The 25,205-nt window shown below is 40.8% G+C and overlaps 1 protein-coding gene across 4 annotated transcripts in view; it reads left to right on the top strand.

Annotated features, from left to right (window-relative positions):
* The window catches only part of EIF2AK2 (eukaryotic translation initiation factor 2 alpha kinase 2), a 37,390-nt gene extending 13,595 nt beyond the window's left edge, over nt 1-23,795 (top strand). For 3 of the 4 annotated variants that reach the window (XM_029937940.1, XM_029937938.1, XM_029937942.1), the window contains 9 exons: nt 4,440-4,474; nt 5,946-6,008; nt 7,600-7,722; nt 10,659-10,775; nt 12,743-12,923; nt 15,947-16,075; nt 22,389-22,490; nt 23,523-23,576; nt 23,653-23,795. In XM_029937940.1, coding sequence (XP_029793800.1) covers nt 4,440-4,474; nt 5,946-6,008; nt 7,600-7,722; nt 10,659-10,775; nt 12,743-12,923; nt 15,947-16,075; nt 22,389-22,490; nt 23,523-23,576; nt 23,653-23,775 — 927 coding nt within the window. In that variant the 3' untranslated portion in view covers nt 23,776-23,795. The remainder of the gene's footprint in view (nt 1-4,439; nt 4,475-5,945; nt 6,009-7,599; nt 7,723-10,658; nt 10,776-12,742; nt 12,924-15,946; nt 16,076-22,388; nt 22,491-23,522; nt 23,577-23,652) is intronic. The other variant, XM_029937941.1, reaches the window with a different exon arrangement.
* The last annotated feature ends 1,410 nt before the right edge of the window (nt 23,796-25,205 follow it).

Genomic DNA, 25,205 nt, shown 5'->3' on the forward strand with positions numbered 1-25,205 from the left:
TGTATCACTCAGGTCTCTGATTCTCCTTTCGTGCTCCTGAATCATTTTCTCTCTCTTTTTCTCGGCCTCCTCTTTTGCTATAACTGTGTCTTCTCATTCACTTATTCTCCTCTCTGCTTCTTCAATCTGTGCATTGGCAGCCTCCATCTTATTATTCATCTCATTTAGAGCCTTTTCTAACTTGTCACAGCTATTTTGAAGGTTCCTAGTCTTTGTATCAATATCTTCTCTGATAGCTTCCATGTTTTTTTCAAGCCCAGCAATTAATTTTATGACAATCGTTCTAAATTCTTGTTGAATTATGTTGCTTATGTCTGTTTTGAGCAGTTCTGTAGCTGTGATTTCTTCCTGGTGTTTCTTTGGAGAAGAGTTCTTCCGTTTCGTCATTTTGGCTAGCTTTCTGCCTCTTGTCAGTTTTAAAAGCTCGTTCTGCACTGTGCGATTATTAGTATTCCTCTATAGAAGGAGGCTCTTGGAGTGTCTAGGGTCTGTCGTTTCAGGAAATTTTTTTTTTTAATGGTGTCTCTTGGTTTCTCTTGTGCCTCTGATTAATTTATTTCCTTACTCAGAGATATTTGGGGTTTTCCACTATGTGTGCTTTGGGTTGTTTCTTGAGGTAGCCCTGAAAAGGAAAACAGACAGACAAACACACAGAGAACACAAGCACACAAATGTACTGATAAAGAAGCAAACCTAAGGGGGAAAGAAAAAAAGGAACAGGAAAGAAAAGAGGAGGAAAAAAAAAGAAAAAAAAGGAAGAGGAAAAAACAAAAAAGGAAAGAAGAAAGAAGAAAAAGCAGTTGGGGATTGGGGGGGGACAGGGACAGTCAGAGATAAAGGACAGTCTGAGAGCTTAAAACCTGCAGTGGGGGTTAGGGGAGATAAGGATGGATTAAAGGAAAACTATCTGCATGGTAAGAGTTGATCTAAGCACAGCAGTGCCTAATTGTTGGTCTTTCCCAGGTTCCAGGGGGAAAGGGAGAAAGGAAGGAAATAGGAAGATAGTAAAGAGAAGACAGGGGATAATTAAAAATTAAAAATATTAAGGAAAAAAACCACTAACGGTAATAAGCAAAAGCACAGCAGCTCTCCAGCGCGGATGGGCGTGGCTTGGTGTAGGTGGGTCGGGTCCCAAGGACTGCTCTCTGAGGCCCCGCCTTGGGGGATGCGAGGAGAAGAATGGCGACGGGCGCCCCCAGTCCCCCTCAGACCATGCATTCTAGCCACTCTCTGGAGTCCAACCTTCTTGTGCCTCGGGCGGATCTAATTGTTTCTGTTTTCTAAGTTCTGCCTGGTTTCTAAGTCCTTGCCCGCACACTCAATATTGCCACCACAGTTAAAATTGCCTGCAGGTGGGCAGCTTGCTGGTCGGGATGGAATAGGGGGATTGTGAAGTCAGATTTGTCCCCTGGCTCCAGCTGCAGTCAGTGAGCTGCCTGGTCCGACTGAACGCCCCGCTGAAGGGGCAGATCTCTCTCTCAGCGCTCAGCGGCCCTCAGTCCCGGGGGCTGAATCTCTCCTCTGCAGGGATTGCGCTGTGAGTGATTCAGCCTCTACTTCTCTTCCCCTGGTCTCTCTCCTGCCTTGCCCGGCGGTACCGCGCGCGGCTGTGAAGGTCCGGGCGCCTCTGGATACCAGGCGCGCCCCGCCCCGAGAGCGGCTGTCGGGGGAGCTGTCCGCCTCCGGTCTCTCACCGCCCTGTGCTGTGCGGCTCCCCGCTGACCTGTCCGCCTCCGGTCTCCCGGCCACCCCGCCGGGCTAGGAGCGGTGCGCCTGGGGACACGCGGGTTTCAGCGGGCCCAGCGCCCAGCCTCTGGGCATTTTGTCTCCGGAGCCGGCGCTCCCTCCCCTAAAGTCTCCGGTCCCCGTTCGCACTCACTCACTCAGGCAGCCACGAGACTGCTGTCGGTAAGGGGTCTGTCCGCACACATTTGTTCATGGAGATCAGAGAGCTGTGGCTTTTTAATTCTTCTCAGTTTGATAATTGTGGGTGGACGGAGGTAATGGGGCTCCTTACTTCTCCACCATCTTGCCCTAGTCTTATTTCATATTAATATGAGGCAGCATTTTGGCTTCCTCCTTTATTAACTTCCATTCCTCACATGCAAAATTCTTCCACGATTCACTCATCTTCTCCCTACTCACTTTCATATTTTCATATGTTCCTATGATCATGCTTATCTTCTATTGATTAGACAGTACATAACAGGTCCATTAATATAATTCTGCTCCTGTTTTATTTTTGACAGAGAGAGAGAGAGAGAGAGAGAGAGAGAGAGAGAGAAGGAGAAGGCAAACTAGTATGGGGGAGAGAGGTAAATCTTAAGCAGGCTCCATGTTTAGCACAGAACTTAATGCAGCGCTCCATCCCAAGACCCTAGGATCATGACCTGCGCCGAAATTAAGAGTAGGATGCTCAACCGACTGAGCCACCCAGGCACCCCAGTTCTGCTCTGGTTTTAAAAAATCAGAACTAACATTAAAAATCAGATAATTCGGGGGACGCCAGTGGCTCAGTCGGTTAAGCGTCCAGCTTCGGCGCTGGTCATGATCTCATGGTTAACGAGTTCAAGCCCTGTATCGGACTCTGTGCTGACAGCTCAGAGCCTGGCGTCTGCTTTCGATTTTGTGTTTCCCTATCTCCCCTGCCCCTCCTTGACTCATGCTCTGTCTCTCTCCTTCTCTCTCTCTCTTAAAAATAAATAAAAACATTTTTTAAAAAACCAGATCATTTTTGTGGTGAAGATTAATGTTATAGAAGTGTCCTATTTATAATGAGCAATAAACAAATCAATAAGAAAAAGAAAAGTAACTCAGTATAAAGATGTACAAAAGGTCTGAACAAAACAGGGCCAAGGAGAGATACCCAAATAGGCACCAAAATATGAAAAGATGCTTTACTGCATAGTAATTGGGAAAATGCAAATCAAAACACAGTTGGGTATCGTTTTAAACCCATCACTGTGGCAAAATTTGAGTCTGACAGTGCTAAACATTGACACAGCTGTGTTTCAGTTATAACGCTATGTGCTGCTGGTGTAAGTATAAGTTGATACAACCATTGTGGGGAACAGTTTGGCAACATGTAGTGAAGTGGAGGGTGTGCATGCCGTACCTTCAAGCAGTTCCCTTCCTGGGGAATGTCCACTAGAGAAACACTCATATGTCGGTACAGAGACATTGCTTAAGCATGTTCTCTGCAAAATCATTTGTAATAGGAGGAGATTAGAAAAATCCGTGTCCATTGACGGAATGGCTAAGTTAGCCAGAGCTCAGTCATCACAGAGTGCTGAGGCTGGTAAGTGGTATGAGCTCAAAAGCTGTTAGTTCAATGCCCCCCACTCTAGGTCAACACATTCAACTTGATAAAAGTACAAAACTATAAAACCTGCTGGAATAAAAGTGAATAGGAGTACAGAATAGCTATGTGAAATTCATTTTTGAGATATATCGTGGACTCCTTTTTTTCTTTTTTTTTTTTTATGTTTTTTTTTTTTTTTAATTTTTGAGAGACAGAGAGAGACAGCATGAGCAGGGGAGGGTCAGAGAGAGAGGGAGACACAGAATCCGAAGCAGGCTCCAGGCTCTGAGTAGCTGTCAGCACAGAGCCTGACACGGGGCTCGAATCCACGAACCATGAGATCATGACCTGAGCCGAAGCTGGACGCTTAACCAACTGAGCCAACCAGGCACTCCATCCTCTTTTTTTCTTAAATATTAAAATTAAGTTGTTAATTTTTGCTGAAAATGAATTATCAGCCTTGCCATTTTTTAAAACAGTTTACATTTTTAAACATTTGTATTTACTTTTAAGAGGGAGAGAAAGAGAGAGAATGAGCAGGGGAGGGGCAAAGGGAGAGGGGGACAGAGTGTCCCCAGCAGACTCCGCACTGTGAGCCCATGGCCCGGGCAGGGCTCAAACCCTCGAACTGCAAGATCATCACGTGAGCTGAAGTCAGACACTTAACCAACTGAGCCACCTGGGTGCCCTAGCATTGTCATTTTTAACTGTTCATATCAGAAATACTTGGGGAATTACTTTAAACTAGGTCCCTGAGCTCCATCCGTTCTGCACTAGCACTGTGGATGACTGCTGAGCCTGTGATGAGGTGACGGGTTGAGACCCACCGGCCCTGAGGGCCACCAGGGACGCCATGTTCTGTTCCAGGGGAATCTGTGCTTCTGCTGAACATGCCCTAGGACTACTTTTTTGTCCTTCCTGCCATACCTATCTGGTTGCTATGATAGATGAGAACACTGATCTAGCCAACCGGAGAATCAGGGATTGATGAGAGTACACAAGTTGATGAGGCTCTTAATCTAATGGACCCCCCAAAAAGTCACAGAACCTTCTAGAAGTACAGCAGGAAGAAGAGCAAGATAAAGCAGGAGAATTGACCTAATCATCTGAACCTATTTTTCATTTTCTTTTATCATAGAACAATGTCAGAAGTAATGAAAAGAAGGTGAAAAGGTGAGTATTATTATGCAGTGAATGTACTTTGAAATGAAGTTTTATTTCAACCTTCGTTAGTTAGCCTTATGTACTAAGTCTTTAGTATTTGTAGAGTACTATACACCCTTATTTGTGTTGAGTTTAAAGTAGAAAGCATGGTGAAGGATCACAAAAAGCTTGAAATCTACAAACAAATAATTGTAAATATGTAGAGAAATCTTTGAATGTATGTACATATGGCACTCTGGACATAAAGCCTGTAGGGGTGTCACTAAAGTCATTGGTTATGGGCATTATTTTGGGCTTGGGGAGGTGTGCTCCAGTGAAGTGTGCTATTTTACAGACAGGCAGGCTGGGTAGAGATGGCATAATGACTTGGGTAAGAAAAGAAAAAGACTAAATGTTACATAAATGATGGTGGATTGGCTTCTTTTTTTAATGTTTATTAATTTTTGAGAGAGAGAGAGAGATAGAATATGCGTAGGAGGGGGCAGAGAGAGGGAGACATAGAATCTGAAGAAGACTCCAGGCTCTGAGCTGTCAGCACACAGCTTGACATGGAGCTCGAACTCACGGATCATGAGATCATGACCTGACTTAAAGTTGGACACTTAACCAATTGAGCCACCTAGCCACCCCAGGTGGACTGGTTTCTTGACCTGAAGAGAAAAACAAGGATGTAAATATAAGTCAGCCATGAGGGTAAGGTGGCAGCAGGAGCCATTATGAGCCACCCATATCTTCTGGACACTAGGCGGTGTGTCCAGGAAAGATGATCCCTGATGTGGGTGTGTGGGTGGAGAGAAGAGAGGTGTACGTGTGAGGTGGTCCGGCCATCAGCCATGGTTATGACAGTGAGGAGGGTGAGGAGAATTTGCAGGACAGACCGTACGAGGAGGGTGGGCAAGGTCTCAGGGAATATGGTTCTAGTAGCCGGGTGAAGAAGCAGCAATGGAGAAAGAATTTTAAGACTGTTCCTTGTGGGTGAGATGCAGACAGGAATCAGGCATCTGGGCACTGATGGTGTTAAGGAAGCTGAAGACCTGACGGCTTATAGGGGAGACAGCAATTTGAAGAGGTTTAGTTTTAAGTGGGGTTTGAACTTCCAAAAGCAGGTATCATGGCCAGAAAGGCATCAAGTACAAAGGGTAAAATGACCGGAGTGACTGTGCACGCAGGTAGAATTTTGTTGGTTCTGAATCTGGAGGGAGAAAAGGGGAGTCTGGTGGCATCCCCAGTAATTACTGTGCTCAGGCAAAGAAAGTAAATAAATAAGGAATCAGAAAAGGCATGAAAAAAATCATTCATGGACAGAGGAGAACTGTTAAGTTTATTGTTTTATAAAGAAAAAGATGAACACTTTCTACCCTGTAATTCTAATAGTTGACTGAATATATTTAAAAAAAGTAGTGCGTGACACAAAACCTCCTCTAACATTATATTTGATTCCGGTTTTATTTGAGTTTTATATTCTTGTCTTAAATCTTAGAACCTTGGCACCTACGTTTAACTCTCCTGTGACAAAAGACAGCAGGTGCTCTGTGGAACTCAGGTAAGAGGGAAAACTGAAAAAGAATCAACAAAAGGTTCGTAAGGGACCGTTGTCCATCAGCCAGGCTAAATGATATTCCTACAGTTTAATTCTTTTAGTACAGTCAAACTAACAAAGGATCATTGTCTCCTGGAGAAGTGAAGTTTAGATGAATCCAGATGAAATGTGGCAAATATAGATGTAGTGGATACTTAGGTGAAATTTTCTGACATCCATGGAAGTTTTTGATATTGGAGGTGACTATTTCTATAAACCAGTGATTTTTTAGAAAAGACTCTTACAGGAATCAGAATAGCTCCACTCAAATCTGTTTCCCGCTTTCCAGCCCCATTCCAGATTTCACTTTGAAAAAAGGTTCCTCTTGTGGTAGGTTGCATGTCTGGGTTTGAATAAAGCATCTAAAGCAAATGAAGCCTATTTAGAACAGGATGACACTGAATACAAGTTTTAAAAAAAATAATGAAGAATCAGCAAACATTTCATAAGTCCCTTATATGTGCTTGGCACAGTTTTGAGCATTGGATTTAGAGTAGGAACAAATAGAAACATCTTTCACCCTCACAGAGTTTCCTGGGGATAATAATTACACACAAAAAATCTGTAATTACAACGGATGGCCTTAGAAGCAATGATATGGTAAGAAGTAGAAATAGGAACCTTGGGTTTAGTGTGAGGGGTGAGGCAAGGCTTCCTGTGGGATCACAGATGTGGGGGCACCTGGAGGGTGAGTTAGGACAGGGAGATGGAGGCCTTTATGGTTCTGCAAAAGAACGTGAAGGCAGGGAAGGTACGTGAGTGTTCAAGGAGCAGAGGCTATGTGCGTGGAGTGCAGTGAACAAGGACGTGGTGCTATGAGCCAGGCACTCCTTACAGGCCTCCTTCTAGAAGGAGACTCCTTATGCCATCTATGGGCTTTCTGGCTTTGGCCGAATGCAAGAGGAGGTTATTGGAGAATTTAGGCATTAGAGAGACATGATCATACTCCGTCTTTTTCACACTGGTTGCTGTGTGGCCCATGAACTGGAGCGAAGGAGGGAGAGGAAGTGGAGTGTCCAAGCTAACACGGTGCTGCAGGAGCCTGATGGAAAGTTGGATTGGTGTGCAGCTGCTGGAGAAGATGGGAAAAAGTGGGCGCATACCAGGGATAGGTTTTGGAAGCAGAATTGGCAGGGTTTAATGATGGAATACAGGACAGGAGAGAGAAGGGAACACAGGTAGTTACAAGCCTAGGCAGGCTCAGAGAACATGCTCATTTCCCTTATGCCGGCTTGGTGATAGCTGTGGAACACAATACGGCACTTCTTTCTAAAGTTTTATACTTGAGATAAAATTCTCTATCATGGCTTTTGTACGACCAGAAGTTGAATGTAATTACCAGAGGTGGTCTGTCATTTTGGAAGCAAGAGAGGGAGAAGCTATCCTTTGTGATTCAGGAGTTTCTGTGGAGTAGCCTCTTCTTATTTAGAAGGGGAGAACCATGTTTCTTGTACTGTCTGTGTTGCCGGTGACATTAAGAGAACGTGGAAGGGTTGGGAAGCTGGGAGGGCAGTGACCACTGACCCTGAGAATAACCGTGCATTTATCTTTAAAGGTTTACCAATGATTTTACGGAAATAACACTGATTGGCTCAGGTGGATATGGCCAAGTTTTCAAAGCCAAACACAAACTCGATGGGAAGACTTATGTTGTTAAACGAGTTAAATATGATAGCGAGTAAGTAGTCAATGTTTTATTTCTTTGAATGAGAAGGCGTGTGAAACCTGCACGATTCTTTTTTTATGTGTCTCTTTTCTTCATTAGCATATTATTTTCTTTTTTCTAGTCTTCCTTAAAAATGTTACTCTATCATCAGGAGCTTGGCTTACTCTACAATGACTTCATTTTACTATGGTTATTTTGGGGAAAAAATGGATATACTGTTTCATCCTTTTGAGATTGTCTCAATGAAAACTGAAGTTATAGAATCATCTAGCTTACAATGACCTATGAGATTTTCTGGTCTCCTCTCTCTATTTGAAGGATTAGAAGACTGAGACCCAAAGATGGGAACTGATTTGTCAAAGGTAAATAGGTGACCATTTTTCTAATATTGCATAATACACCACTCCAAAATGTAATGGCTTAAAAACAATAGGTATTATTAACTTTCATGGTCCTCTGAGTTGGTTGTGGCCATCTTGGCCATCCTCACATGGCATCTCTCATGCATTTGCTGTCAAAAGTCATCTGAAAGCTTGACTAGGGATGGCTGTTGCACGTGGCTAGCAGTCGATGCTGGCTGTGGACTGGAAATCTAACTGTTCACCAGAGCACCTCTACATGGCCTCTTTATGTCACCTGGGCTTCTCACAACCTAGTCACCAGGTTCCAAGAAGGATTGTCCCCAGAGCAAGTCATCCCAAGAGGGGATAGCAAACGCTACTTTTGACTTAGTCTTGGAAGTTCCACATTTTATTGGTTAAACAAAACCACTAAGGCCAGCTCAGACTCAGGGGGAGGGCAAATAGACTCTACCTCTTAATCTGAGGAGTGGACGTCCATAAGGGGAGGAAATGAATTGATGACCATCTTTGGACTCTACCTACTATGGTAACAAGGTGGAGATTTAGAACCTGTTGTCTGGAATCCCAATCCATTGTGTTCCCGCTATAACCCCGTGTTCTCCATGTATGTTTCATGTATGATCTGCACCTACTCACTCCCACCCTCCCCCCTTACTGGGTAGAAGAACTCTGTCAACAAAAAGAACTTGTCAGAAGGAGGTTCTAAATCACACGCTCACCAGTCCACCAGTCTTGCTTGTTGTTTTCTGACAGTTATACTACGTGTAACTTGGTAGACCTATCCCCCAAGGACTAGGGAAAGGCATTTAAGCTAAGGAAAATGACGTGAGCAAAGGAGAAGCAGGCTTGGAGTCCTGGCCATTCCTCATCTCAGCCAGACACACCTACTTCCTGTCCCATGGACAATGCCTTGCCATGTCTACCTGGCATCAAAACAAGGCTTTTCCTCCCTTACATTATTTTGCTTAATATGAATGAAGTATTGTTCTTTCCATTCAGTAGCCTGTTTCTTAGTGGTAATATGTAATGATGATAAGAATACAGTGTCTTGGACATTTTTAATAGCTATATAAATTGGTATAACACAGTTAAAAATATACTTGGGGGGATGCCTGGGTGGCTCAGTCGGTTAAGTGTCTGACTTCAGCTCAGGTCACGATTTTGCAGTTCATGAGTTCAAGCCCCACGTCAGGCACTGTGCTGACAGCTCAGAGCCTGGAGCCTGCTTCAGATTCTGTGTCTCCTTCTCTCTCTCTGCCCCTGCCCCACTCACACTCTCTCTCTCCTTCAAAAATAAATAAACATTAAAAATCCTTTAAAAATATACTTGGAATATTTATACACCTTGACCCATGGATTTTCTGTCTGGGAACCTATTCTAGGGATATTACCCAAATTATGAAAAAGCTATACAAGAAGATATAATTCACCGTGTCATTTGTAACAGTGAAAAATTCGAACAAACCAAAGGTCTGGCAATGAGGAAATTATTAAGTATGTTTTGTTCTCTTTCCTGTTCGATGGCTAAGCTTATATACTGAAAATATTCACACGTGAAATGATATGATGCTGGAATTTGCTTCAGAATAATCCAGGGACGATGAGGAAGTGGGTAAGAGCAGAGATGAAACAAGATGAAGCCATGAGTTAACAGTTTCACCTGGGTAGCGGCTAGGTAGCAGTTCAGTGAAACCATTTGCTCCACCTTTTTATACTTTAGAAATCTTACATTAAAAAGTTTATACATGATGATTATACTAGTTGTGTAACAAGGAAAATGGTAAAGAATCTGTTCTATGGAAAAATAGGATAAAAACCATATATTATAATTACAAGTATATAAAAATGTATAGGAAGAAAGACTGTTAGAAACAATCCAAAATAATAGCTGATTGTGTTAGGACTGTTGATGGATGAGTACTTTTTTCCCCTTTATTTTTATAAATTTTATGTCATGTAGTCGTAGAACTTATCAAATTAAAAAATGGAATTGTAAAACATTTGCTTATCTTTTATCCTCCTTAAAATCTCAAATTTACTTATTCCATGTAGCATAGAATTGTCTTAGCTCTTGAATCCAGATCACTCTAAAGCTCCCACACATACAGTAAAGTTTTGCTTTCTCTGCATAGATTATCTCCTTTGTGTATTTCTGTTATACACTTAACATTTTGAATTAGGTTCATCCTGTTGCCTAGGTTACCCTTGTTGCCCTCTAAGGGTTTGCTTATGAAATCCAAAGTGATTTCAACACAAGGCTAAACAAAATAGGATGTATGAATTAGCAGCCTAAAATTGCATGACTGGTATTTCGAAGACGACTACAAATAGCTTTTAAAATGTCTGATGCTTGAATTTAATTAAGTTACTGCTTTTTCTCATGTTGAGAGTGAAGACAGCCATGTTATTTCTGTACATTTGGTTTTTCCTTTTGAGTCCTCCTGGCTTCCATTCTAAAACCTCAGGGTGTGGGAACCACGGCAAGTGTTTCATAAGGGAGCGTAGATAGATGTCTTCTGCTACTCGACTTGTCGTTCATCTCTAGGCGGATACTGAGACTGTTATGTTCCCTGTGTCTTTAAACAGGAAGGTGGAGCGTGAAGTAAAAGCCTTGGCAGACCTTAAACACCCAAATATTGTTCACTACCACAGTTGTTGGCTTGGGGACGATTACTATACTGAGGACAGCATTAACACTTTCAGGTAACTAAAAAGAATTCTCACAGCCCTAACAGGATAGAAGAAACTGTTATTTACTAGGCATGGGCCACAAGATAAGGCCATTAGTCATTTCATTTAATAATCACCAACCACAAATATCATTTGAGGCACTATTACGCCTCCATTCGGCAGGTAAGGAAACAATGAATAATCTTGTCCTTGCTCCCATCCTTTGCTCCAAACTGGCTTAAAAATGTTTTGTTTATTGTCCTCAATTGTTTAGTTTTTTTTTTAATTGATGCCTTTTTTAAAGTTTATTTATTATCTTTCATAACCTGTACACCCAATGTGGGGCTCGAACTCACAACCCCAAGATTAAGAGTTGCCTGCTTTTCTGACAGAGCCAGCCAGGTGTCCCTGTCCTCAGCTGTTTTTAAAATCTCGAGTTTAGCTCTTTTGTCTCCACTGTTTAATGTGTAGGCTTGCTCACTTACCCTAACCTCGGGCTGGACTGTACCTGCCGTCTTAGGAAGAAGGTTTGAACACGTTATAGATGCTACAGCTGGAAATCCCTCCTCAGCTACCAACACTTTTCTGTCCCTCTCAGAGGCTCCTGATTGGTGGGGTGCAGTCAAATGGTCTCTCTCTCTCTCTTTTAATATTTTAAGTAGGCTCCATGTCCAACATGGGGCTTGAACTCATGACCCTGAGATCAAGCATTACGTGCTCCACCAACTGAGTCAGCCAGACACCCAAGGGGTGTCTCTTGAATACAACCACACCACTTACGGTGGAGTAGTGGCTGTTGAAAATAATCTTAAGACCATGAGCTGTAATGGAGGTACTCCACCTTGCATCACTCATGTTTTGTCTCAGGTAAGCGCCTGACAAAGGATGGGAGGGTTCTAATGACCTGGCATCTGCCCCTGAAAGTCAGACAGTGTTTCTTGGGGACTGTCCTCACTGAAAGCCTGAGGACATTGAGGGCCTTTTCATTCATTGACTCCCAACTCCAGCACCAGCTCCGTTCCATGGGATTGAGAGCTTCATTAGTTTCAGGAGTTACTGACCATCAGCATACAGACGGGACTTCTTTAGCTTTCAGCAGATTTTTGGCTTTCTTCTCCTATTTTCTAACCAACATAAGTTCAAAGAAAATAAATTGATATTGAAGCCAACTTAGTTTAGAAAGCAATATAAAAATATGGCTAGCAAAATTAGTCCTCACAAGTATATGTCATAGCAATTTGTCAGCATTTCTCTTTGAGAACTGATCCTTTCACTATTATTTTCTGTTTGTTTTTCCTGTATTTCTCTCTCATTAAACTACAACTCCCATGACAGCAAAGATAGTGTCTAACTTGTTTTCTCATCTCTGGGTGACTGTTCTGTGCCTTTCACAAAACAGATGCTCAGTAGGTCGATAGTAAATTAAAGTGTTCCAGAATTATTTTATGTAGTAATGAAATGTGGGTTTCTTTAATTTCATTGTATTGGTGTTCCTATTCATTTCTATTAGCAAAGGTGATCAAGCACCCTTACCATTAGAGAATGGGCAGGCTCATACTTTATAAATTACTTAACAAGTAGGACTCTGGGCATTCAGGAACTTACAATTTAAATAAAAAATGATTTATTGTATTTTGATTCAAGTTTATTATATTTAGATTTTCATTTTTTAAGCTTATTTATTTATTTTGAGAAAGAGAGAGCACATGCGTGTGCATATGTGAACAAGGGAGGGGTAGAGAAAGAGGAAGATAGAGAATCCTAAGCCGGCTCTGTGCTGACAGCTCTGAGCCAGATGCTAGCTAGATCTCATGAACCGTGAGACCAGGACCTGAGTTGAAATCAACACTCAACACTTAAGCCAGGTGCCTCTAGATTTCTACCCTGAGACATGTTTTGGGATTCTTAAGAAGATGGAGTATAATTTTAAAAAGAAATGTTATTTTTCTATAAATTTATTTTTATTGCTATTTGTAATAAACTGTGAATTTTATATCCAGACCAAAGACTAAGTGCCTTTTCATCCAAATGGAATTCTGTGGTAAAGGAACATTGGAGCAATGGATTGACAGCAGAAGAGGCAAGGAACCAGACAAATATTTGGCTTTGGAATTATATGAACAAGTAATAGAAGGTGTGAATCACATTCATCACAATCAGTTAATTCATAGAGACCTTAAGGTAAATGAAAATGTACTTTGTTAGGAATTGATAAACATGATTTAGTAATTGTATTTAAAATTTTTTTACTGTTTATTTTATTTTTGAGAGAGAGAGTGTGTGTGTGTGTGAGTGGGGGAGGGGCAGGGAGAGAGGGAGACACAGAATCCAAAGCAGGCTCGAGGCTCCAAGCTTCGAGCTGTGAGCCCGTGGTGAGGCTGTGAGCGCTTTTTGGAGCTCAAACCCACCAACCTTGAGATCACGACCTGAGCCAAAGTCGGATGTTCAACCAACTGAGCCACCCAGGCACCCCTATGATATAGTAATTTTAAAATGTATCTTCTGTAGTTTTATAAGTTTTGATTGACAATCCTGAGGAAATAATATCTCTGATCCTCTAAAGTTAGAGTGGATCTAGACCTTGCGCCAAATACCATTCCATAGTACTACTCAGAGGATCCTCAGGACAAATCAGTTTATTGAGACAATGAGCCCTATAGGAAGGAGCTCATTCACTTCCGGTCCTATCTGGCTGCTCTTTCTACTCCAGTTGCAAATTCCACAGTTTTAGTAAACTGCCTTTGTATGCAAATTACTGTGACTAGCACAGCCAGTGGGCTGCTCTGTCATTGCCTCTGCTGCTTCTCAGGCTGTCTGAGAAGCAGAAGGGACTCTGATGACTGGCTTTGGGAACATGATTCTTTTAATTTCTCAGTCATTACTTTTTTTTTTTTAATGCTTATTTATTTTTAAGAGAGAAGGAGAGCACGAGCATGTGTATGTGAGCAAGTGAGGGAGGGGCTGAGAGAGAGTGGGACTGAAGATCTGAAGCAGGCTCTGTGCTGACAGCAGAGAGCCCAATGTGAGACTTGAGATCATGACCTGAGACGAAGTTGGATGCTTAACCAACTGAGCGACTCATGTGCCCCTATCCATTAGTCTTGAGGGCAATCATAGCTACTGGGTCCAGAGTCTAGAACTTCCTTGGGATTTGGTTAGACATTTCTACCCCATGATTGGAAAATTGTAATCCAAAAGAACACATAGCATACCTTTGTATTTTTATTTTCTGCTGGCTTCTTAATTTCTTTCATGGTCTACATGAGCTGTTTTCCCATTTTACCTCCTCATCAAAATGAAAGAAGAAACAGAACAGCTTTTCACAGCCCCCCTTACTCTTCCCCACTTCCTTACTCTTGGCCCACTTCCATCACAAACTGGCCATGCTGAATCCTATCACTGAGTCTTTGGTCATGTTCTTCTTGCACTGAACATTCTCTTGCTTGTCTTCTTTGATCTCAGTTTCTTTTTCCTTTTTTAAAAAATTCTTTTGTCTGTTTATTTTTAAGAGAGAGAGAGAGCACGAGGGAGGGAGGGGTTGAGAGAGAGGGAGACACAGAATCCGAATCAGGCTCCAGGCTCTGAGCTGCCAGCACAGAGCCCAACGTGGGGCTTAAACCCACGAACTGTGAAATCAGGACCTGAGCCAACGTCTGACACTTAACTGACTGAGCCACCCAGGCGTCCCTGATTTCAGTTTCTTAAATGTGGCCTTCCTGATCACTCTGGATCCAGCAGAAGCACCTTTTCTATGTAGATCTTGGCTGTTGCTTACCCCACCCATCTAAAATAGTCAGGAACAAGGGGTGAAACAAAAGAGTTTCTTGAGTAAAAGAAGGACCCATATTTGTAGTTGTTAGGCCTACACAGGAATAATTGGCCCACAAAAGATATTGTATCTTTTGTCTGCCTAGGAGCTGGATGCCCACGCCCTTTGTGTTGGAATACGCCTATTTCCATCTCTCTTTAACCTCTGAAGGTGCTCTTTAAAGTTGGAATGTTATAAGAACTTTGTTCAAAAGAATACATTTAGAATAGCTATACCTTCACTTTGGAATAGGTGATATATATATATATATATAGTTAAATAACAAATTAAGCACAGTTGTTTACTTATAAAGTAACCTGCAAATAACTGCAGAACTTTGGGTGTTAATTCCAAGCTTCGCCCCCCTCCCAGCCCAGATGAATTTGTGAAACTGACAGGTGCTGACTGGATGTTCCTTTCTCTAGCACATCTTTTGCAAGTTCTCCCCTATACCCCATACTTCCTGTTGCTCTGTGTCACAGAGTGTTCTTTTCTTTTGTCTGTTTGCAGACAGTGTTTGCTCCCTGTCTGTAGTTACTCAAAGATCCGACCTTAATACTCCTGAACCTTCTGTCTTCTAACTTTTCTAGCTTCACTGCTGTAGTTGCTGCACACAGTATCTTACACCGTTATTGACAAGAGACTCATTCTGAGAATCTCAAACTTGGAAGAGAACTTAAGGGTGTTGACTTCAATCCCCCACAGATCCTGGACTCATATTTGCTACATTTCTGCCAGGTGGGTGGCCAGCCCCACCTTGAATACTCCCTGAGATGGGGACTCTCAAATTCCCATTCTTTGGACCACACTGTTAGTGGATCAGGATATATTAAAGCAAATCTTTTGGTTGTTTCTGCCGTCTAGCCCTGGATTCATCCCCTGGTACTGTACTGAGTGAATCCACCTCCCATTAAACATGTCTTCAGAAATGTGAAGGCAGCGATGCCCAAAGCCCTCTCGGAAGACAGAGAAGTCCTTTCTTCCTCAGCTGGCATTTTATTTTATTTTTATTTATTTTTTATTTCTGAGAGATAGAGAGACAGCATGAGCAGGGGAGGGTCAGAGAGAGAGGGAGACACAGAATCCAAAGACAGACTCCAGGCTCTGAGCTAGCTGTCAGCACAGAGCCTGATGTGGCGCTCGAACCCACAAACCGTGAGATCATGGCCTGAGCCGAAGTCGGAGGCCCAACTGACTGAGCCACCCAGGCACCCCTCAGCTGGCATTTTAAAGTCCTGTGACATTAAATATCCTGTTTGGGGCAACCTGTGTAACGGTAAGTGTGTTATAGGGGAATATAAAAATAGCCCTTGTTAAATACGATTTGGATATGTGTTAACAGTCTGTCAAATTGGTGCTTATAAATTAAATATTTGTTTTTTTTTCTTTTTTGTAGCCAAGTAACATATTTTTAGTAGCTACAAAATCAGTAAAGATAGGAGACTTTGGACTTGTGACATCTCTGAAAGATTATGTAAAGCGGACAGCACATACAGGAACTCTTCAATACATGAGCCCAGAACAGGTGAGGTCCCGTTCCTTTCTGTCTATATAATTTGCACTTGTTTTGGTGTTTTTAATTATAAAGGTAACAGACACTTCTTATAAAATGAAAACTGCCCAGAAGACTAGAGAAGGAAAGTGGAAAATTCTTTTTAACCCAACTTTCTGCTCCTGCTTTTCCCATAGAGTCTGCTGTTTATCCTTTTAGATCATTTTCCATGAGTTATAAACATGTATAAACACACATAGGTATGTATATACATACTTTTTGCATAAAAATATAAAGACATGTTTTTATAAGCTACTGTAATGTTCTTTTGTGGCTTAATTGTTTTTCATTCAACAGGGTATCATAATCTTTCTGTATCAGCACAGACACGTCTGACACATTTTAGGGACTGTATTGTATGCTGAAGTACAGCTGCACCATCACTTATTTAACTGTTTCCTCATTGATGAGTGTTTCTTTAGGCTGTTACCAACTTTTTACATGTTTTCCTCCTTATTTTTGACTCTAAAAACCCATATTTCTTTTTTTAAGTTTATTTATTTTGAGAGAGTGTGCAAGCCAGTCGTGAGAGGGGCAGGGACCCTGGGCGAGAGAGAATCCTGAGCAGGCTCTGTGCTCAGTGCAGAGCCTGACAGGGGCTCGATCCCACAACCAGGACATCATGACCTGAGCCAAAATCAAGAGTCCATCATCGCTTAACCAACTGAGCCACCCAGGTGGCCCTAAAAATAAGTATTTCCATGATAATCTGTGATAGATTCCTTTAAGTGAAATTACTGAATAAGCTGACAAGTGCATTTCAAATTTGGTAAATACTCTGAAATTGTCATTCAAAAAAAAGTGATTCTATCTATTATGCCTTCCTCCCAAAGTGTAGGAGAGTTCTGCTTTCTCCTTCACACTCCCAATCAGACTAGGGTACTAGCTAGACTGCGGTTTTGGCCACTGTGATCAATGTGTGTTTTTTTAGTTTGCATTTTTTAGATTTTTAGTAAGGTAGCCCATTTATGTATGTATGTACTTACAATTTTTATGCAGATTATCTATCTATTCATGCCCTTTCCTCATTTTTATTAATTAGGTTATCTGTTCCTAATTTCTTTGTAAGGAATATTTATATATTTTGGATATGGATTCTGTATCTGTTAACCATATTACAGAAATGTCTTCCTGGATGATTATTTCTTATTATTTCTTTGTTTCAAATGTAACATAGAAGGTTTTAAGTTGTATTTTCTTTATGGCTGCTTGGTTCTCATTTTTATTTTGGAGGTTGTTTCTCCCACAAGACTATAAAAATATTTTGTGTTTTTTGCTTGGCTTTACATGAGCTTGAATTAGCTTTGTATGTGAGGAAGGGATGTGCCTTGATGTGCCTCCTGTACATATGCAGCTGCCCCCTCACTATATAGCATATAGTTCAGGATTTGAGCTTTTATTTTAAGGAAAATTCATAGAAACAAAATGTAGAACAAAAGTTACCAGGGCCTGTGGGGGAAGAACAGGAAGTTGTTTAATGAGTGCAGTTTCTGTTTGGCATGATGAACAAGTTTGAGAAATAGATACTGGTGAGGGTTGCGGGACATTGTGAAGACACTTCACTGAATTGCACAAATAAAAATGATTAAAATGCTAAATTTTATGTGTATTTTATGATGATAAAAATGCTACTTTTAATCAAAACAGTATGGTACTAGCACAAAAATAGACACATAGATCATTGGAATAAAATAGAAGACCCAGAAATGAACCAGCAATTATATGGTCAAGTAATCTTTGACAAAACAGCAAAGACTATCCAGTGAGAAAAAGTCTTCTTCAACAAATGATGTTGGGAAAACTGGACAGCAACATGCAAAAGAATGAAATTGGACCACTTTCTTACACCATATACAAAAATAAATTCAAAATGAATGAAAGACCTAATGTGAGAACTGAAACCATAGAAATTCTAGAGGAGAATACAGGCAGTAACCTCTTGGACACTGGCTGTAGCAGTTTCTTTCTGGATATGTCTCCTGAGGCAAAGGAAACAAAAGCAAAAAGAAACTATATGGACTTCAATCACCAAACAATCACCAAATTAACTAAAAGCAACCTATGGAATGGGGGAAGATATTTGCAAATGACGTATCTGATAAAGGGTTAGTTTCCAAAAATATAAAGAACTTTTATAAAATCCAACACCCCCAAAAACAAATAATCCAACTTTAAAAATAGGCAGAAGACATGAATAGACATTTTCCCAAAGAAGACATTCAGATAAGCAACAGAGACATGAAGCAATGCTCAACATCACTTATCATCAGGGAAATGCAAATCAAAACCACAAAGAGATATCACCTCACACCTGTCAGAATGCCTAAAGTTAACAACACAAGAAGCAACGGGTGTTGGCAAGGATACTGTTGAAAGGAGAACCCTCGTTCACTGTTGGTGGGAATGCAGACTGGTGCAGCCACTCTGGAAAACAGTATGGAAGCTCCTGAAGAAGTTAAAAATAGAGCTACCCTACAATCCAGCAATCACACTGCTAGGTATTTACCCAAAGAATACCAAACTACTAATTCAAAGGTATACACGCACCCTGATGTTCATAGCAGCATTATCTACAATAGCCAAATTATGGAAACAGCCCAGTGTCCATCAATTGATGAATAAAGAAAATGTGGTGTGTACATATATATATGTAATATATATGTACTATGTCATGTATGTGTAACATGTCATATACATAATATATTAGATATTACATTATCTATTACATATATGTAATGCATGTAACAAACACGTACACGCATATATTTACGCATTACATATATGTGTGATATATGTAATATAATACATGTAATATATATATATATACACACACAATGGAATATTATTTAGACATGAAAAGAATGAAACCTTGCTATTTGCAGTACATGGATGGAGCTAGAGAGAATTATGCAAAGTGAAGTAAGTCAGTCAGAGAACGATAAATACCATATGATTTCACTCATATGTGGAATTTCAGAAACAAAACAAACAAGCAAAGGGAAAAAGAGAATGGCAAACTAAGAAACAAACTCTTAACCACAGAGAACATACTGATGGTTACCAGAGGGGAGATGGCCGGGGGGATGATTCAAACAGGTGACAGGGATTAGGAGTGCACTTGTTGTGAGAGCACTGGGTGATGTACGGAAGTGTTGAATCTCTATGTTGGCGGCTAAAACTAGTATTACACTGTATGATAATTCACTGGAATCTAAATGAAAACTTAAATGCTATTTTATCATACAGGAAATTCCCACACACTCATGGATCTGTTTCTGGACACTATTCTGTCTAAAAGACTTATTTTTATCTTTCCCACTTTAATATCAGTTTTTAGTTTCAGTTATTATAACATTATAAGATAGTTATTATAGCATTTCAAGATAAGTTATTATAGGATTTTAAGATAAGACCTCCCATGTTATTCTTCATTTTTAAGATGTTCTTAGTGTTCACATTTACTATTCTACTTGATTTTACAGTTCTAATGAACTATAGAATCATCTTGTCATGTTCCATAACTGGTGTTGAGATTTTGCCAGGAATTGCATTAAATTTGAGGTTTCAACTGAAGAGAACTGACATTTGTATATAGTTGAGACTTCTGTTCCAGGAAATCAGCAGGTTTCCCCCACTTATTCAAGTCCTCTCTCCATCAGCTTTCGCCAGACAATCCAATGGTAGCCAGTGACTCCCAATCTCCCCATAGCATTCAGAACACCCAAGGTTTACTTCTGACCCACATGATGTGTTGGCTGCAGTCTGGCTGTGGTTTTGTTTCATGTGTCTCCTTCGTTCCAGAACCCAGGCTGTAGGAAGAACCCTATCTGGGTCACTGCTGTGCTCACGGCAGAAAGCAAAGGCAGAACCTCGTGGTGACTTCTGCAGGCTCTGCCCGGTGGGGGTGGGGCGTGCATCACTGAACATGGCCCAGCGTGAATTGCTTGGCCCAGCCCAAGGGAAGGAGATGGCAAATGCCATGCTTTCACTGGGAGGCCAGGGCACCACTGGGAGCAATGATAAACCTACCTGAAGGCCACTTCCATATTCTTCAATGAAGTTTTAAAATATTTTTTTTCTTTATGAAGATCATTTATATTTTTAAAGCTTTTCCCTGAATATGTAGTGTTTTGCTATTGAAATGAGACTCCTTGTATCTCATTGGTTCTTAAGGCTATTGATTTTTTTTAATTTTTATGTCTTTATTTTATTTTTGAGAGAGACAGAGGATGAGCTGGGGAGGGGCAGAGAGAGAGGAAGACGCATAATCTGAAACAGGCTCCACGCTCCGAGCTGTCAGCACAGAGCCCGATGGGGGGCTTGAACTCGCAGACTGTGAGATCGTGACCTAAGCTAAAGTCGGATGCTTAACCGACTGAGCTACCCAGGCACCCCAAGGCTACTGACTTTTAAAAGATACAGTACTTACTTTCAATTGTGGTAAAATATACATCACATGAAATTTGCTGTCTTGACCATTTTTAGGTGTACGGTTCAGGGCATCGAGTACACTCATGCTGTGCTACCTTCTCCACCATCCATTTCCAGAACTCTTTTCATCTTGCAAAATGGAAACTCTACACCCATCAAACAGCTCCCCATTCCTCTCACCCCCAGCCCTGGAAACCACCATCCTAGTTTCTGTCTCTGAATGACCACCCCAGATACCTTGTATAAGTAGATCCTATAGTATTTGTACTTTTGTGACTAGCTTATTTCACTCAGCAGAATATCCTCAAGGTTCATCCATGCTGTAGCCTGTGGAGGATTTCCTTCCTTTTAAGGATTAACAATATACCAGTGTATGAATATACCACATTTTGTTTATCTGTTCATCCATCAACAGATACTTGGGTTGCTCCTACCTTTTGGCGCTTGTGAAAATTGCTGTTATGAACATGGTTGTACAGCTATCGATTTTGAATGTTTGTTTTATGTATAGTTTCATGACCCTAATAGTCTACATTTTTTGGTTGATAGCTTATTGTCTAGTTTAATCTTTTTGATGTTTGAGAGTCTAGGGTAGAGAGGAAATCCACCTTTTCCCTTTGGGGACCATGTGGCATAAAAACATAATTTAATTTTTTTGTGGAATGGGAAAGTGGAAGACCATCAGTGGCTGATGGCTCCCCTTTAACTCCTGCACCTTGTATTGTCACCCTAAAATAATTTTTAAATATCATTCATCATTGTGCTTTTCATTTTCTTAGTGGTTTTTAACTGCAAAATGTTTTGTTGAGAAATAATTTATACACCATGAAGTGTATGCATTTTAAATGTACATTTTTCATCTTGACAAAGGCATATATACATGGGAAGCCCATAAGCTTATGAAAATGTAGAACAGGGGCCCCTGGGTGGTTCAGTCGGTAAAGCGTCTGACTTCCATTCAGGTCATGATCTCACGGTTTATGGGTTTGAGCCCTGCGTCGGGCTCTGTTCTGACAGCTCATAGCCTGGAGCCTGCTTCAGATTCTGTCTCTCTGCTCCTCCTCTGCTGATGCTCTCTCTCTCTCTCTCTCTCTCTCTCTCTCTCTGCTCCTCCTCTGCTGATGCTCTCTCTCTCTCTCATAAGTAAATAAAAACATTAAAAAAAAAAGAAAATGTAGAACATCTGTCTCACCTGTGAAAATTCCCTCAGGCCTTTTCTGGTCCATCCCTTCTTCCCAGAGGCAGCCAGTACTCTGATTTCTGTCACCACAGATAAGTTTTCCCTCTCTTGAGCTTCATACGAATGGAATCTATGTTATGTGTGATTTTTTTTTTTTGTATTTGATTATTTCACTCAAAGTAATGCCTGCTGGAGAATCTCTAGTTGTTGTTTATACCAGCCTATTATTCCTTTACATTGCTGAGTACTATTCCATTGCCCGAATATACCACAATGTGCTTACCTATTCTTCTCTGCTGGGCATTTGGATTGCTTCCAGTTATAGAATATTTTAAGTACATATTAACATTTGCATGTAAGTCAGTTACTGGGAACTATTTTACCTATTTCACCCCCTTCATCTTACTTAACACCACTGTCAGACTCTGAGGTTGAAATTTTTGTTATCCTCATTTTATGGTTGAGATTATCCCACCATGGATGGTTAATTTCCATGGATGATGCAGCCAATTAGTGACACATTTGAACCAGGGCAGTCACACTCCACAGATTGCTCACAAACACGCATTGTTACATGATATAAGATATTTTGGTCAAAAAGCTTTTTTGGCTTCAGAAGACATGGGTGTTTAAATTAGGCAAGCAACAAATATAAAAATATTTTGGTCTCTTTAGATGTCTTCACAAGAATATGGAAAAGAAGTGGACATCTTTTCTTTGGGGCTAATTCTCGCGGAACTTCTTTACATATGTCCCACCGTTTCAGAAACATTAAAGGTAAATAATCTCACAAAAAGAATTAAGCAACAAAAGTTATCAGCAGTCGTTTCCAAACTGGTACTACAGTTGGCTGCCCTTATGTGAGGATGGACTTGAATATATTAGTGTTGACTGAAAAGGAAATAGGGATTTACTCGTTTCCACATTTGGGCAACCAGAGCTTTCTGTTTAAGACAAAAGCTTTGGTCTTCTTTTGAAGATGTGTAGATCCCATAAAACTATATCTGTTTCTTCTTATTTGAGTCCATCAGTATGATTTTATTGATGGCCTGCTTTGCCTAGGACATTGGGCTAAGTGCTACAGGGTTATAAATGTGAATAAGTCTTGTTCTCCTGGAGCTTTTATTCTAGAAGGGAAGGTAATATACAGGAATGCTCTACATGTTTTTGGGAGAAGACATGGAGTCTTGGAAAAACAGGACAGAGATCTTTCTAGCAGTAGCGATTTAGGTTTCTGGGGTATTTAAGTCGGGCTTTGAAGGATTGGTTGGCTTCTAATAGTCCAAAACAGAAGGAAGGTAATTCCAGCCTGCCTTGTGCAGAGTGTGGGACTAGCAGGCAGAATCGTTTTTATTGGAGTAACAAGTGACAAGGAAGGGATGGTTGGTACACTGGAGAGACCTGTTGGGACTAAATTAAGGCAAGATTATGGACTTCCTTCACTAGAAGTCCAATGCGCTATCCATTGCGCCACAGAGCCACCTGATTATGGACTTTCTTACGGAGGCTCTGGGAGTCTGTTAAAGGCATTAGGCAACTGGATATCTTGATGTGAAGCTCAGTGAAAGGAACTTGCCTAGAGCCAATGGCCTTGTCTGGACAGCAGGAATAATGAAAATACCTATCACATAGGATTCCAAAAAGGTCGGAGGGAAGAAATGCAGATGATGCTCTTAACACTTCAACATGTTGATGTTAAGGATGGGAAAAGGTGGGGGAGTCCTGCTTGCTTCATAGTCAAGTCAATGAGTAAGTCTCCTCTCGAGTGAATAATTTCCTAATGAATATATATGCATGTTTTATTTTCAGATTTTTGAAGCGCTAAGGGGCGGCAAGATCCCAGATGTATTTGAAAGCAAAGAAGTAAGCACTTGAAAATAATCAGAATTGTATTTATTTCAATCTTCTGTTTCTTAGTATTGACTCACTATCATTACAGAAAATTCTTCTGCAGAAATTACTGTCACCTGAACCCCAAAAACGGCCTCATGCGTCTGAGATATTGGAGACCTTGAAGGAGTGGAAGAATGTTGCAGAGAAAAAGAAACGAAGCACATGTTAGAGCGCTTCTTTAAAAAAGTATCTTTCTGTGGATATTCAATTCTTCCATAACTGTCTAAAATCTTCTAGGGACGCTGTTGGGTATTTACCTTCTATTTTTATTTTTCCCTTAATTTTTCACTAAATTTTAGGAGGGTTTGAATCTTTTTTTAAAAAATTTTTACATTCAGACATTTTCCTTTTCCCTAATTTATCTCCTTATTATAAACACGGGGGGAATCAAAATTTTTAAATATTAGTGAATCAATTAATATTTATTAAATATTCACTGTTTCTAGGCCAAAAAATGTGAGATCTCTCCCTGTTTTAAACAGCTAACAAGCTCGTGAGAGAAATATGGTACCCATAAGAAGATAAGTGGTATGCAATCACTTTGGAAAACGATTTGGTATGATCTGGTAAGGTAGGAGGTGTATATGCCCTCAAAGCCATCAATTTGGTTCCTACATGCTTGCCTACCAGGAAATTCATAGAAACCCTGTTCATAACAGTCCAAAGAACAACAAACAAGGTAGATCACAGGAAGAATGGATAAATAAATTGTATTTTTTCATACACATAGCAGAGGAAAAGAATGAATCATAGCTAAGCTCAATCACATGATACATCTCTGAAGAATACAATGTTAAGCAAAACGAAACCAGTTACAGAAAATATGTCCAGAATGATTCTATTTACCTAAAGCTCCAGACCATGCTAAATGAAATACTTTGTTAGAAATCCGAACAATAAAGGGAAAGAAAGGAATAGGGAATTCTAAATTCTGATACTGGTTATCTGAGGAGGGATGCAAGGGGTGTGATAGGGGAGGTAAACTTCAAAGATAACAGTTCACATTTTTTAAGTTTATTTATTTATTTACCTTTGAGAGGAAGAGAGAGAGAGGGAGGAGGAGGGAAGAGAGAGAGAATCCAAAGCAGGCTCTACACTTTCATCAGGGAGACAGATGTGGGGCTCAAACCCATGTGCCATGAGCCAAAGTCAAGAGTTGGATGCTTAAGCAACATGACTGAGCCATCCAGGCGCTCCTCTCTTTTTTTTTTTTTTTCTTAAACTGGATGTTGCAATCACTACTGTTTACCGTGTAGTTACTCTTTTATCTTAAATACATTTTATATCTATTAGGACAAGCACTTTAAAGAGATAATTGTTCTGGAAAGCAGGAGGTAAGCACAGAAGGTAGTCAGTCTGAAGGAGGTCACAGGAAATCACTTTCTGCTGAGGTATCATGGCACAGGGCTGAGCAGGGGCATTCCAGCAAGACTTCCAAGTAGGCTAGGGATTTAGACGAGTAGAGAGGCACAATTTGAGCAGTAGTCTGGACAAGAGCCATGGCTTGAATTCTGGAAAAGATATACCTAAGAAACATTGGGTATACTCTTTCCCTGAATTGCTGGAGAGAATACCAGAAGATAATTTGGATGACATCTT

The sequence above is a fragment of the Suricata suricatta genome, chromosome 4, assembly GCF_006229205.1.
Source record: "Suricata suricatta isolate VVHF042 chromosome 4, meerkat_22Aug2017_6uvM2_HiC, whole genome shotgun sequence".
Taxonomy (NCBI): Eukaryota; Metazoa; Chordata; class Mammalia; order Carnivora; family Herpestidae; genus Suricata; species Suricata suricatta.